The sequence below is a fragment of the Scomber japonicus genome, chromosome 2, assembly GCF_027409825.1.
Source record: "Scomber japonicus isolate fScoJap1 chromosome 2, fScoJap1.pri, whole genome shotgun sequence".
Taxonomy (NCBI): domain Eukaryota; kingdom Metazoa; phylum Chordata; class Actinopteri; order Scombriformes; family Scombridae; genus Scomber; species Scomber japonicus.
Genome location: NC_070579.1, coordinates 3,398,676 through 3,413,152, shown reverse-complemented (window position 1 = coordinate 3,413,152; position 14,477 = coordinate 3,398,676). Strand labels below are relative to the sequence as shown.

At 42.2% G+C, this 14,477-nt stretch overlaps 2 protein-coding genes across 2 annotated transcripts in view; one reads left to right on the top strand and one right to left on the bottom strand.

The window, feature by feature from the left end:
* Positions 1–2,419: 2,419 nt before the first annotated feature.
* Positions 2,420–9,815, bottom strand: snrpb2 (small nuclear ribonucleoprotein polypeptide B2). Its single transcript, XM_053336765.1, has 7 exons — positions 9,793–9,815; positions 8,837–8,908; positions 8,312–8,484; positions 6,307–6,441; positions 4,074–4,109; positions 3,847–3,935; positions 2,420–2,605 (listed from the first exon to the last, which is right to left on the bottom strand). The coding sequence occupies exons 2-7, from the start codon at positions 8,898–8,900 to the stop codon at positions 2,446–2,448; spliced, it is 657 nt and encodes a 218-aa protein (XP_053192740.1). The 5' UTR covers positions 8,901–8,908; positions 9,793–9,815; the 3' UTR covers positions 2,420–2,445.
* A 1,808-nt stretch (positions 9,816–11,623) lies between these two features.
* The window catches only part of kif16ba (kinesin family member 16Ba), a 42,075-nt gene continuing 39,221 nt past the window's right edge, over positions 11,624–14,477 (top strand). Inside the window, exon 1 of the mRNA XM_053336835.1 lies at positions 11,624–11,925. Coding sequence (XP_053192810.1) covers positions 11,879–11,925 — 47 coding nt within the window. The 5' untranslated portion in view covers positions 11,624–11,878. The remainder of the gene's footprint in view (positions 11,926–14,477) is intronic.

The window sequence follows — 14,477 nt, the reverse complement described above, 5'->3', positions numbered from 1 at the left end:
AGGAAGGGAGGAAGGGGAGGAGGGAGGGAGGAAGGAAAGGAGGAAGGAAGGAAAGAGGAAGGAGGGAAGGAGGAAGGAAGGAAGGACGAAAGAAAAAGAGGAAGGAAGGAAACAAGGAAGGAAGGAAGGAAAGGAAGGAGGGAGGAAGGAAAGAAGGCAGGTAGGAAAGAAGAACGAAAAGAAGGAAGAAAGAAAAAGTAGGAAGGGAGGAAAGAAAGAGAGAAGGAGGGAAAGAAGGAAGGAGGAAAGAAAGGAAGGAAGGAAGGAAGAAAGAAAAAGAGGGAGGAAGGAAAGAAGAATGAAAAGTAGGAAGGAAGGAAAGAAAAGAAGGAAGGAGGGAGGAAGGAAGGAAGGAGGGAGGAAGGAAGGAAGGAAGGAAAGAAAAGGGAGGGAGGAAGGAAGGAAGGAAGGAAAGGAAGGAAGGAAGGGACGGAGGAAGGGAAGAAAGAAAGGGAGGAAGGGAGGAAGGAAAGAAGAATGAAAAGTAGGAAGGAAGGAAAGAAAAGAAGAACTTTATAGAACTTTGTGAGCTGCATCCTCCGGAGGACTCGGCCTTCAGAGGAGAACAATGAGAACACTCTGCTGCATGTTTTTATAAATGAATCCCTGAGATATAAATCCTGAAACAGCAGATCAGCGATCAGCGAAGGACTGAAGGGATTTATGTCTGGACATCGAGTCAGCAAGGATGCACCAGCCAGAGAATCGATACGCAGATTAAAGAGGAAGTGAAAGAAATAAAGAACAAGTCACTTCAAACTGAGACTGAGACACTTTGTTTTAATGTTACCGACTCATCAGAAATATACTAAAGTCTTCGGCCATGAAATGAACTGAATGAATGTTAATGTGTCATAATGCTAAACTTTTATGAGTCTATCCACTCTTTCCTTCCTCCCTCCTTTCCTTCCTTCTTTCCTTCCTCCCCCAATACGACGGGGTATTAAAGCTGCAGTTGGTAAGTCTTATAAAAGTAACTTTTTGTCATATTTGCTCAGACTGTCACTATGTAAAGAAGCATAACTTCTTTTCAAACTAGTAATCTGTTAAAAAGAACCAGGCTCATTTAGCCCCGCCTACTGCTCCTACTGCACCAATCAGAGCCAGGATTGTGTCTGATGGAGTGTCTGACAGCTGTCAATCACTGCTCACGTACACAGGCCCCTCCCCCTTCCTCCTAACAGGCCACCCCCCTTCCTCCTCACAGGCCCCTCCCCCTTCCTCCTCAGCTCATCAAGCTCATATCTCTGAGTTTCTAGGTGAGGTATAGCCATGTGAAAGTCACTGTAAAGCGTTTTATATCTAGCTGTGTGGAGAGTAGTTCATGTATTACCGATCGCGTGCACGTGGTCGGGTGCACGTCAGCCTCCTCTGGGGGAGGGACTTTGGAGGCAGGGCAGGAGTGCAGCGGAGAGGGAGGGATCTGACAGTTGTACTTCTTCAAATTTGATGCTAAGTCCTCTCTCTCCTCAAAGTTACCAACTGCAGCTTTAAGGCCACACAAGGAAAAAAAACATGTTTTCCCCGCGATGATGAAACTAAAGTCAGCAACTATATTATTATTATTATGTGCTTCTCTCTACTCTCCTTCCTCCCTCTCTCCTCTCCTTCCTCCTCTCCTTTCCTTCCTCTCTCTCCTTCCCCTCTCTCTCCTCTCCTTCCCCTCTCTCCTCTCCTTCCTCCCTCCTCTCCTTCCTCCCTCTTCCTTCCCCTCTCTCCTCTCCTTCCCCTCTCTCCCTCTCATTCCTCTCTCTCTCCTCCTTCCTCTCTCTCTCCTCTCCTTCCCCTCTCCTCTCCTTCCTCTCTCTCCTCTCCTTCCTCCCTCTCTCTCTCCTCTCCTTCCTCTCTCTCTCCTCTCCTTCCTCCCTCTCTCCTCTCCTTCCTCCCTCTCTCTCTCTCCTCTCCTTCCTCTCTCTCTCCTCTCCTTCCTCCCTCTCCCTCCTCTCCTTCCTCCCTCTCTCTCTCTCCTCTCCTTCCTCTCTCTCTCCTCTCCTCCCTCCCTCTCCCTCCTCTCCTTCCTCCCTCTCTCTCTCTCCTCTCCTTCCTCTCTCTCTCCTCTCCTCCCTCCCTCTCCCTCCTCTCCTTCCTCCCTCTCTCTCTCCTTTCTCCTGCTCTATGTGGAAAGAGCCTTGAGATAACTCTGTTGTGATTTGGCGCTATACAAATAAAGATTGATTGATTTGATCTGGAGGCGAAACGTATGTAAAAATCTTTTTAATTTTTATTTTACAAAAAAAAGGTGCAGGCCAGACGACCCGACGAGTGACGGCACAGAATTTACCCCAAAAAAACAAAAGTAGTAGAAAAAAACAAAAAAAAACAAGAAAAATCAGAAGAGCCTGGGAACACAACGGATATCCAGTGACCCCCCCCCCCCTCCCTCTCCTCCTCCTCCTCCTCCCCTCCCCCACTCAGAGTCTCTTAGAGGGTCCGGGTTCAGGGGAGCTACTTCTTGGCGTAGGTGATCTTCATGGCGCAGGTAGCCGTGATCCTGAAGCCCTGCAGAGCGTCTTTAGCTACGCCCGCCTGCGTGTCGCTCTCAAACTCCACGAAGGAAATGTCGTGTTTGCCGGGAACGAGCCGAACCTCTTTGAAGCCGGGAAACCTGAAGAGGACGAGAAGAAAGAACACCGTCAGGGACACGTGAGATGTAATAGTTAGAACATATAGCCGAATGTTAAACCAGACGGGGAGTTCTGGTCCTCTGAAATGAGGCCAACCAGGAAGTAACTTAGAGCTGCATTCTATCAAAAGGCCACCAGGGGGCGACCGTCTCTATACAAGTCAATGGAGAATTCACCAACTTCTCACTTGATTTCTAACCTCAGTAAACGTTTTCAAAATGTGTTTATGGTCTCAATCGCTAGTTTAAAGCCTTCTTCAATGCAGTATGATGTTCATTTGGGACATTTTGGCCTCCCTGATTTTATATGTGACGATAAAGCAGGGTATGCATTAGGGGGCGGGGCTACGTCCTGATTGACAGGTTGATTGACCAATGTCCTCGAGATCCAGCCCTCGTAACCATAGCAACCTCCCCGCTCCGCCCATGGCCCCGCCTCATGCCCATATAAGTAGAATCTGTGTTTTTATTTTTCCCAGCATGCACCTGAAATTTTCAAGATGGCGCTGCCTAGATTAGAAACTATTGGCTTCCGAGCAGCAGTCCACAAACCAATGGGTGACGTCACGGATGTTACGTCCATTTCTTTTATACGGTCTGTGTAAGTAGTCAATTAGATGTCAACTTTTATTATATTAAACTGGGAACAGAGCGTCATATTACTTCTTTAAGTTAATTAATAATTATTTTACTAACTGATCATTTTGAGTCATAAAAGCATCAAACATCACAGCTCTGATCCTGCTGGTTTAAAGTTTAACCCTTAAACAGACGACGTGCACCAGAAGATACAGACTCTTTAACCTTCCTGTTGTCCTCCCGGGTCCTTCCTCTGTCCTTCCTTCCTTCCTTCCTTCCTTCCTTCCTCCCTCAGATCTAAGTTCAGCTGTTAGGGTAAATGTTCCCTCCTTCCTTTCTTTCTTCCTTCCTTCCTTCCTCCCTTTCCTTCCTTCTTCCTCCCTTGCTTCCCTTCCTTCTTCCCTCCCTACCTCCTTTCCTTCCTTCTTCCCTCCTTTCCTTCCTTCTTCCCTCCTTTCCTTCCTACCTTCCTTCCTTCCTTCCTCCCTCCCTCCTTCCTTCCTTCTTCCTCCCTTGCTTCCCTTCCTTCCTCCCTTGCTTCCCTTCCTTCCTCCCTTGCTTCCCTTCCTTCCTTCTTTCCTTTAGGTGCAAATGACATACCTAGTAAGGCCTGTTTAAGGGTTAGAGTGAATAAATGAACTGACTGGTTGAACAGCATGGAGAGCATCATCTCGTTGGTTTCCTCTGGAAGGTTGTTCAGGAACAGGATGTAGTTCGGAGGATTGTCAGGAACCTGAGAGGAGAGCAGAGATAGATCCTCATCAATAATCAATAATCAGTAAGAACAGATTTAATAAAAGCTTTTCCTGCCATCATTGTATTATTATTTATTACATATATTTAGTCTTTTATTATTATTATGGGCTCTTACCTGGACTGCAGGTGAGTGAACAGGAACAGCTGATCCCTAAAAACAAACAGGAAAGACACAAAACAATGAGAAGAGTCTTCATCATCTTCATCTTCATCACTTTATAATTCAGTTTAATCACTTTTGTTTGATTTATTTTGAAACTGCAGATTATAATAAAAGCAGGAAGTCAAACTAATTTTCATTCAAAGGAAAAATACAGAACAATATGATCTGATGTGGGCGATTAAAATGAAGGAAGGAAGGGAGGGAGGAAGAGAGGGAGGGAGGAGGGGATGGAGGGAAGGAAGGGAAGGAGGGAGGGAAGGAAGGAAGGAAGGGAGGGAGGAAAGATACGATGGAGGGAAGGAAGGAAAAAAGGAAGGAAGGGAGGGAGGTAGGGAGGAAGGGAAGATGGAAGGAAGGACAGGAGGGAAGATGGAAGGAAGGACGGGAGGGAAGGGCGGAAGGAATGAAGGGAGGAAAGAAGGAAGGAAGGAAGGAATCAAGAGAGAAAGGAAGGAAAGGAGGGAAGGGAAGGAGGGAGGGAGAAAAGAAGGAAAAAAGGAAAGAAGAAAAGGGAGGGAGGAAAGAAGGAAGGACGGAAGGGAGGAAGAGAAGAGAGGTGGGCCTGATTGAACCCGTCTGCGGCCGGTTCTGGGCCTCGGGCCTCATGTTTGACCTCCTGCGTCTCTTCTACAGGTTCAGTAATAAAAGTGTGAAGCAGTGAGTTTAGAAGTTAGAGAAGAAGAAGAAATATAATAAAGATATGAAGCAGCACTTTATATTTATATCAGTATGAGCCTCATTTATCCTCGTCTCCATGGCAACACGAGGTCTTTATGTGTTTTATCCTCCTGACTGCCTGCTTGCTCTGTATTATGGGATGTTATTTACTCTGTTTTTGTTGTTTTTCTCTTCTTTTATTGCTCTCATCACTCTCTCCTCCTCCTCCTCCTCAGAGATGAGAGAAACTTTAATCTGAGGCTGTGAAAGTTTAACACAGCGATGAAACGAAGGAGGGAAATATATGAAAAACATTTAAACTATGTTAAACCTACAGACTTTAGATTCAGATGTGAGACTGTGCTTGCTCTTTTGTTCTTTATTTTGTTATATGAAAAAAATTTTAATATAAAAATCTGATATTAAATGACAACTGGAGCTCGAGGATACTGAGACGGATATTTTTCATTGTACCAAATGAACAGCTGATTAATAGAGAAATTATATTAAAAAAATACACTGACACTGTTGCTATGGCGATATTAAGAGAATAAAATGTTTGAATTACTTGGAACAAATGTGCTAAGTGTGATAATTGAACCTGTTTTACTGTTATAAATCCATCTTTCATCTAAACTTTTCTTTATGGTCAGTGATTATTCGCTGTGTCTCACAGTGATAAAAACATAATAACTAATTAATATAGTTATAAGTTAAAGTTAATGACTATATTTACAGTATAGATGTTAATTATTACAGTATATTGTTCATGAGGTTTATAAGGTTTCAAACTTCCTTCAGAACGTTTAAGAAAATTTCAAAATAAAATATAATAAAAGAAAGGAGTGAAAATAAAAGGGCCTCATTCAAAATAACGTACCTGTGGTTCTCCCTTTAATGGCAAGAAAGGAAGGAAGGAAGGGAAGAAAGGAAAGGAAAGAAGGAGAGGAAGAAAGAAAGGAAAGAAGGAGAGGAAAGAAAGAAGGAGGGGACAGGAAAGAAGGAGAGGAAGGAAGAAAGGAAGAAAAGGCAAGAAGGAGAGGAGGGAAGGAAGGAAAGAAAGAAAGGAAGGAAAGGAGGGGAAAGAAGGAAAGAAAGAAGGAGGAGAAAGAAGGAAAAAAAGAGGAAAGAAGGAGAGGAGGGAAGGAAGGAGAGGAGGGAAAGAAAGGAAAGAAGGAGAAGAAGGAAGGAAGGAAGGAGAGGAAAGGAAAGGAGAGGAGGGAAAGAAGGAGAGGAAAGGAAAGGAAAGGAAAGGAAAGGAAAGGAAAGGAGAGGAAGGAAAGAAGGGAAGAAGGAGAGGAAGGGAGGAAAGAGAGGAAAGGAAATGAGAGGAAGGAAAGAAGGAGAAGAAGGAAAGAAAGAAGGAAAGAAAGGAAGAAAAGAAAGAAAGGGAAAGAAAGAAAGGACGTAAAGAAGTAGAGAGATGTATTGACATGTTATTATCTTCCACTCTCTGAGTTTCTAGTTTCAGTCTTTTTATTTTTATTTCTGTAACTCTGATCGAACCCTGAACTCTAACTCTACTCACCGCCGCCGGCTTCTTGGTCTGGTTGGCCGCCGGCTCCTGAGCTTTCTTCTTGTCCTTCTTCTTCTTCTCTTTGTCTCCGTACGTTCCCTTCACCTTGGCGATGACCTCGGAGTCGGTCTTAGCGTACTGTATCCTCTGAAAGGAGAAAGGAGAGAGGAAGGAGAGAGGAAGGAGGAAGGAAGGAGAGAGGAGAGGGGAGAGAGAGAGGAGGAAGGAGGAAGGAGAGAGGATGGAGAGAGGAAGGAGGAGGAAGGAGAGAGGAGGAAGGAGGAAGGAGAGAGGAGAGAGGAAGGAGGAGAGAAGAGAGGGGAGAGAGAGAGGAGGAAGGAGGAAGGAGAGAGGAGAGAGGAAGGAGGAGGAAGGAGAGAGGAGGAAGGAGGAAGGAGAGAGGAGAGAGGAAGGAGGAGGAAGGAGAGAGAGGAAGGAGGAGGAAGGAGAGAGGAGGAAGGAGAGAGGAGAGAGAGAGGAAGGAGGAAGGAGAGAGGAAGGAGGAGGAAGGAGAGAGGAGAGAGAGAGGAAGGAGAGAGGAGAGAGGAGGAAGGAGGAAGGAGAGAGGAGGAAGGAGGAAGGAGGAAGGAGGAAGGAGGAAGGAGAGAGGAGAGAGAGAGGAAGGAGAGAGGAGGAAGGAGGAAGGAGAGAGGAGAGAGGAGAGAGGAGGAAGGAGGAAGGAGAGAGGAGAGAGGAGGAAGGAGGAAGGAGAGAGGAGAGAGAGAGGAAGGAGAGAGGAGGAAGGAGAGAGGAGGAAGGAGGAAGGAGAGAGGAAGGAGGAGGAAGGAGAGAGGAGGAAGGAGGAAGGAGAGAGGAGAGAGGAGAGAGGAGAGAGAGAGGAAGGAGAGAGGAGGAAGGAGGAAGGAGAGAGGAGAGAGGAGAGAGAGAGGAAGGAGAGAGGAGGAAGGAGGAAGGAGAGAGGAGAGAGGAGAGAGGAGAGAGGAGGAAGGAGGAAGGAGAGAGGAGGAAGGAGAAAGGAGAGAGGAGACGGTTAAAGCTCGAGCTCGTTCCGATCGGAGGAGAGGAAAAAAAACAGCTGACTGCCATCCAACCAAACCAGACTAATCAAAATGGCCGACTTCCTGTTGGAGTTAGGGTTTGGGTCCAAGAGGCTTTTTTGTGCGTCTTGACCCGATACATATGTGTACCGAATTTCGTTAGTCTACGTCAATCTGGAGCGAGGGGCTCAATTTTTTTAGTTTTTCTATGGGATGCAGTGGCGTCATTTGGCCAGCAGTTGCTGTTTATCGACATTCTCTGCATCGCCACGGCAACCAGGTATAACATAGATTTTGATGACATATCATCTCCAGTGTCTCAAGATGTTTTCTGAGTGAATCTGAAGTCAGTCTGAATAAATCTATAGGAGGAATTCGTTAAAGTACCATCCGTGGAAATCATAAAAATGGCGGCAAAGTTGCAAATTTGAATAAATATGGCTGACTTCCTGTTGGAGTTAGGGTTTGGGTCCAAGAGGCTTTTTTGCGCGTCTTGACATGATACATATGTGTACCAAATTTCGTTAGTCTGTGTCAATCAGGAGGGAGGGGCTCAATTTTTTAATTATTCTAAGTGGCGCCATTTGGCCAGCAGTTCCTGTTTAACAAGCGAAACATCGACATCGCCATGGCAACCAGGTGTAATGGAGGAAAAAAGATTTTCATAGATTTTCATCTTGAGTGTCTCAACATGTTTCTGAGTGAATTTGAAGTCGGTTGGATTAAATCTCTAGGAGGAAATCGTTTTAAGGTACGATAAGTGGAAGTCGCAAAAAAAGGCGGCAAAATCGCACATTTGAATAAAAATGGTCGACTTCCTTTTGGAGTTAGGGTTTGGGTCCAAGAGGCTTTTTTGTGCGTCTTAACTTGATACATACATGTACTAAATTTTGTAATCCCACGTCAATCTGGAGTGAGGGGCTCAATTTTTTTTCATGTGCCTAGGGGGCGCTATTGAGCCATTTTGGCGTGGATTACTGTCTCAAAGTGCTGCCTCAGAAGAATTAGCTTTTATTTACCATGGGTTTGTTGTAGAAGGGGAAACCCTGCAGCTGCCTCAGCGCGTTGGTGGCGGCAGCTAGCTCTTTGAACACGACGAAGGCCTGGCCCCTCATCTTCATCGTCTTCATCGCCACGATCTCAACGACCTGACCGAACTGAGAGAAGAGAGCGTAGAGAGAACGCTTCAACTCTGCAGGAGGAGAGAGAAGAGAGAGAGCGAGAGAGAGAGAGAGAGAGATTACGTTGATATTTATTCCAGACGACTTGAGCCCAAAATAATCACTATAATCATTATTTTCCTTCTTACAGACACACTAATATCCTCCTATAAGCAACAAGATGAACCAAAAGATGTAACAGAGCTCATTTATTAACAGCGTCTCCATTCACAGCTGCATATAATCAGTTATTAAGACCATTTAATGTCAGAAAATGGTGAAAAAGTGTTTCCCAAAGTCCAAAATAACATCCTAAAATGTCTCGTTTTGCTCTACTGTGAATGTAATGTTCAGACAGATGCTGTTTTAATCATATGAACTGACCTTCTTTCTTGACTTTGTCATTGATGTTGTTGATGTAGATCGTGTGGTTCGGTCGGATGTCCATGGTGGAGTCTGAGGAGACGATAAACAGCTGATCATATATTTACATCCACAAACCTCCTGTTTCCCTCCATCATCTGCATCCTTCTCCCAGTATAACCAGCATCTCCCCTCTGTGTCCAACCTGCTGACCCTTTGGAGGGGCCCCAGCCCTAGGTTGGGAACCACTGAACTAAACTAGCTAACTGTATATAAAGTAGTATAAACTAGCTAACTGTATATAAAGTAGTGTAAACTAGCTAACTTTATATAAAGTAGTATAAACTAGCTAACTGTATATAAAGTAGTATAAACTAGCTAACTGTATATAAAGTAGTATAAACTAGCCAACTGTATACTTTTACTGTAATACTGCATACTACATCACTATAATACTGCAGTACTTTTACTGTAATACTGCATACTACATCACTATAATACTGCAGTACTTTTACTGTAATACTGCATACTACATCACTCATAATACTGCAGTACTTTTACTGTAATACTGCATACTACATCACTATAATACTGCAGTACTTTTACTGTAATACTGCATACTACATCACTATAATACTGCAGTACTTTTACTGTAATACTGCATACTACATCACTATAATACTGCAGTACTTTTACTATAATACTTTAACCATAGAGTTTAATAGTTTTTATATTTGTATTATTGTTATATTAGTATTGTTAGCTCTGATGCTAGCCGACGCTAATCAAACGTTCATTCATAACGTTAGCTCAGCAGTTAGCTCCAATGCTATATCCCGCCGGTTTTACATTAGCAGAGTGACACCGCCGCGTTTTAAGTTAGAGGGACACTAAGCGTTTTATTCCGGCCCCGGCTGTTCCGTTAAAAGTCGTATTTATGAGTTAAATTCATTAAATTGACAAAAGAGTAAACTCACCTCTTGTGCACTCACACCGCTCACATTCAACAGGAAACACACTACTGCCGCTTTAACAGCACTTCCTGCTACACCGCCCCCAGCAGGCCAGGAGGAGAATTGCAGCTACCGCCATAGACATATATACGTCTATGGCGACCGCCCCCTGCAGGCCAGGAGGAGAACTGCAGCTACCGCCATAGACATATATACGTCTATGGCTTACCGGCCCCAGCAGGCCAGGAGGAGAACTGCAGCTACCGTATACGCCAAATCACAGGGGTCACATTCAATTTTCTTTTAAACAGTCTATGGTTAAATACAACTCAGTTTGATGTCAACTTGGGCAGGAACCAGTAAAACCATTGCAGAATGACCTACAAATAATATATATTATAACTTTACTATAATAAACCAACCATCCAAAGTGTGTCGTCCCTCCCTGCAGCTAAAGGAATATCTTATCTTATCTTATTTACTGTGAAAAATGAGCAGTTTCAACCTAGGGACAAAATCCACTTTTAACCACATGGCATCATCTCTAGGGATGATCACTGTTTTTTCATTTAGTCCTCTTGCATGGTCTAAACTTTCTACATATGAAAAACAAAACCCAGTGAAATCTGCTTTTATTGCATTTTCACAAATAGAATAAAGCTTTCACAGTTCTGAAACTGTGTTTTAAAGAGACTTTGGCCTCTCTGAGATAATCCAGTCCAGATTTTACCGGTCTGCTATATAGTGGTACTATACTGTCTGCCAGAATATATCATTATGATTATCCACTTAATTAAATCCTGGATTTTGTATCACCATAGTCCCTAAATGTATGTAGCCTGTAAAATACAGGAAATGGGATTCAAGTTAAGTTAAAATATTACAGTGAAAGTACTGCAGTATTATAGTGATGTAGTATGCAGTATTACAGTAAAAGTACTGCAGTATTATAGTGATGTAGTATGCAGTATTACAGTAAAAGTACTGCAGTATTATAGTGATGTAGTATGCAGTATTACAGTAAAAGTACTGCAGTATTATGAGTGATGTAGTATGCAGTATTACAGTAAAAGTACTGCAGTATTATAGTGATGTAGTATGCAGTATTATAGTAAAAGTACTGCAGTATTATGAGTGATGTAGTATGCAGTATTACAGTAAAAGTACTGCAGTATTATAGTGATGTAGTATGCAGTATTACAGTAAAAGTACTGCAGTATTATGAGTGATGTAGTATGCAGTATTACAGTAAAAGTACTGCAGTATTATGAGTGATGTAGTATGCAGTATTATAGTAAAAGTACTGCAGTATTATGAGTGATGTAGTATGCAGTATTACAGTAAAAGTACTGCAGTATTATAGTGATGTAGTATGCAGTATTACAGTAAAAGTACTGCAGTATTATGAGTGATGTAGTATGCAGTATTACAGTAAAAGTACTGCAGTATTATAGTGATGTAGTATACAGTATTACAGTAAAAGTACTGCAGTATTATGAGTGATGTAGTATGCAGTATTACAGTAAAAGTACTGCAGTATTATAGTGATGTAGTATGCAGTATTACAGTAAAAGTACTGCAGTAGTATAGTGATGTAGTATGTAGTATTACAGTAAAAGTACTGCAGTATTTTTTTATGACTGTAATACTTTAATTTACTTTATAATGTTATATTATGCGTGTACAAATAAAAATACTTTAACCCCTCCTAAATCAAATCATGTTGTTCGCGTTTTAGCTCCTCCTCCGAGCTTCCGTACAGCTGCACTGTTTATATCAGCTGATGAAGCGGAGCTAACATGCTAACATGCTAACACCGAGCCGGTTACCGGGACAGAGACTCAGTGTCCCGGGCCTCCGGTAAACACCTGTACCTCTCCACCTCCCCCTCTCTCGTTATCTATCCCTCCCTCTCTCTCTCTCTTTCATCATCCGTCTATCCTCCACGGTCAGTCTGCCGCTTATCTGACCGACTTCTGACCTCTTTATCCGGCGGTTGGTGCTGCGGTTAGCCGCTGGAGCTAACCGGGACCGGGGGTATAAAGAGACGTACCGGGACAGAGCGAGCCTTACCGGGACCGGAGAGAGAGCGAGCACACCGGGATGAACCATGGCGTCGGTGCGGGTGGCTGTCCGGGTCAGACCCATGAACAGACGGTGAGTGAAGCACCGAGATTAACCGGTTACCGGCGATTATTATAGTGTGTTTAAATGGTTAAATGTCATAAATAGACTATTTTTAGATGATTTAGTGCATTTAAAGTATTTAAACCTTAATATTAAAGTCCTGCATTTAAAATAAACAAGTATAAAAGTGACACTGGATAAATTAACTTAACCCTGATTTAATATTTATGGTCAAATTTGTACATTTAAATGGGTTAAATGTCATAAATAGACTGTTTCCAGATTATTTAGTGCATTTAAAGTATTTAAACCTTAATAATAAAGTCCTGCATTTAAAGTAAAAAGTATAAAAGTGACTCTAGATAATTTAACTTAACCCTGATTTAATATTTAAAGTCAAATTTGTACATTTAAGAGCATTAAACTCCAATTTCACACATTTTATGTCATGCTGAAATGTTGGGTTTACTGCTCTTAAATGTACAAATTTGATCTTAAATATTAAATCAGGGTTATAATAATAATATTATAATATAAATACTTTAAATCATAAACATTTAAAAGCATTAAACACAAAATTTCACAGTAACAGAAATGTGTTTTTAATGCTTTTATATTTACTGATTAATTTTCTAAAAATGTGAATATTTGCTTCTTTTCTTCGTCTTCTATAAAAAGAAAGTAGAATATATTTAGATTTTAGACTCACTACTACTCTTCTGATATCTTTATAGACCAAACCATTAAAGAGATAATTAATAACTAATAATAATTAATAATAAAAATATAAACTATAATGTGAATAATCATTAAGCTGCTGGAACCTTCAGTACATTTACTGAACCTGATCCTCCAATTATATTACACACACACACACACACACACACACACAGATGATACACACACACACACAGATGACACACACACACACACACACACACAGTATTACATAATCATATACACAGATAATACACACAGATAACACACACACGGAGACAGACACACCTTTTGTATCTCATGCAGGATGTTTTGCAGCGAAGACACACAGACAGACAATACACACACACACACACAGTGACAATACACACACACACACACACAGTGACAATACACACACACACACACACACAGTGACAATACACACACACACACACACAGTGACAATACACACACACACACACACAGTGACAATACACACACACACACGCACAGTGACAATACACACACATGCACACAGTGAAAATACACACACATGCACACACAGTGACAATACACACACATGCACACACAGTGACAATACACACACATGCACACACAGACAGATAAAAAACACACACAGACAATACAGACACACACACACCCGCATACACACAGATAGACACACCCAGAGACACATACAGAGAGAGGCACACACACACACACACACACACACACACACACACACAGATAGACACACCCAAAGAGACACATAGACACACACACACACACAGACACACACACACACACACACAGACAGACACACACACACACACACACACACACACACACAGATAGACACACCCAAAGAGACACACACACACAGACACAAACACACACACACACACACAGACTCACACAAACACACACACACACATTAAATGTTGACACAGATCAGATTGGGTCATGTGACTCTTTATTGATCTCAGCTGATTCACTCTAAACATTTATGAGTTTCATGTGATTCTTATTAAACTTTAACATTTAATGTCTGACGTTACTCTGGAAACAGGAAGCTGTAAACAGGAAGCTGCTAACAGGAAGCTGCTAATAGGAAATACTAACACACTACGCAGCTATTTGTTACCTTAGTGTCAAAACTCCAAACATGTTTATTACTAATGGAAAATTATTTAACATTTAATTATTAATGGACAGAATTTATAGAAGCTCACAAAGCCCCGACAATATTAAATAGTTTATAATATGATGAAACTAGTTATTATTATATTAACCATCCTGTCGTCCTCCCGGGTCAAATTGACCCTGTCTGTTTTGACTGTTCCTTCCTTCCTTCCTTCCTTCTTTCCTTCTTTCGTCTGTCCTTCTTTCCTTCCTTCCTCTCTTCCTTCTTTTCTTTCCTCCCTCCCTCCTTTCCTTCCTTCCTCCCTTCCTTCCATCTTTCCTTCCTTCCTTCCATCTTTCCTTCCTTCCTTCCATCTTTCCTTCCTTCCTTTCTCCCTTCCTCCCTTTGTTCCTTCCTTCCTTCCTCCCTTCCTTCCTTGACTCGAGGACAACAGGAGGGTTAAAGTGTTAGTTGTTGAGTTGAGCTCTAACAGTATTAGATATATAATATAACTCCAGCAGTGACTCTGACATGAATCTGTATGTTTAAGGAGTGAAACCGAGCAAACAATCAGAGTTCAGAAGGTAAATTTGGCTATTCTTCATCTCGTCCTGATTATTAAATCCATCAGAGCCCAAAAGTCTGATTTTTTTTGTCTCCTGAGCTCAAAGTTTGAACTGATTTTGCTCAGCCTGATGCCATCGTGACTCGACCCTGGATAAGAGACAGAGCATGGAACGATGGATTAAATATACTGATA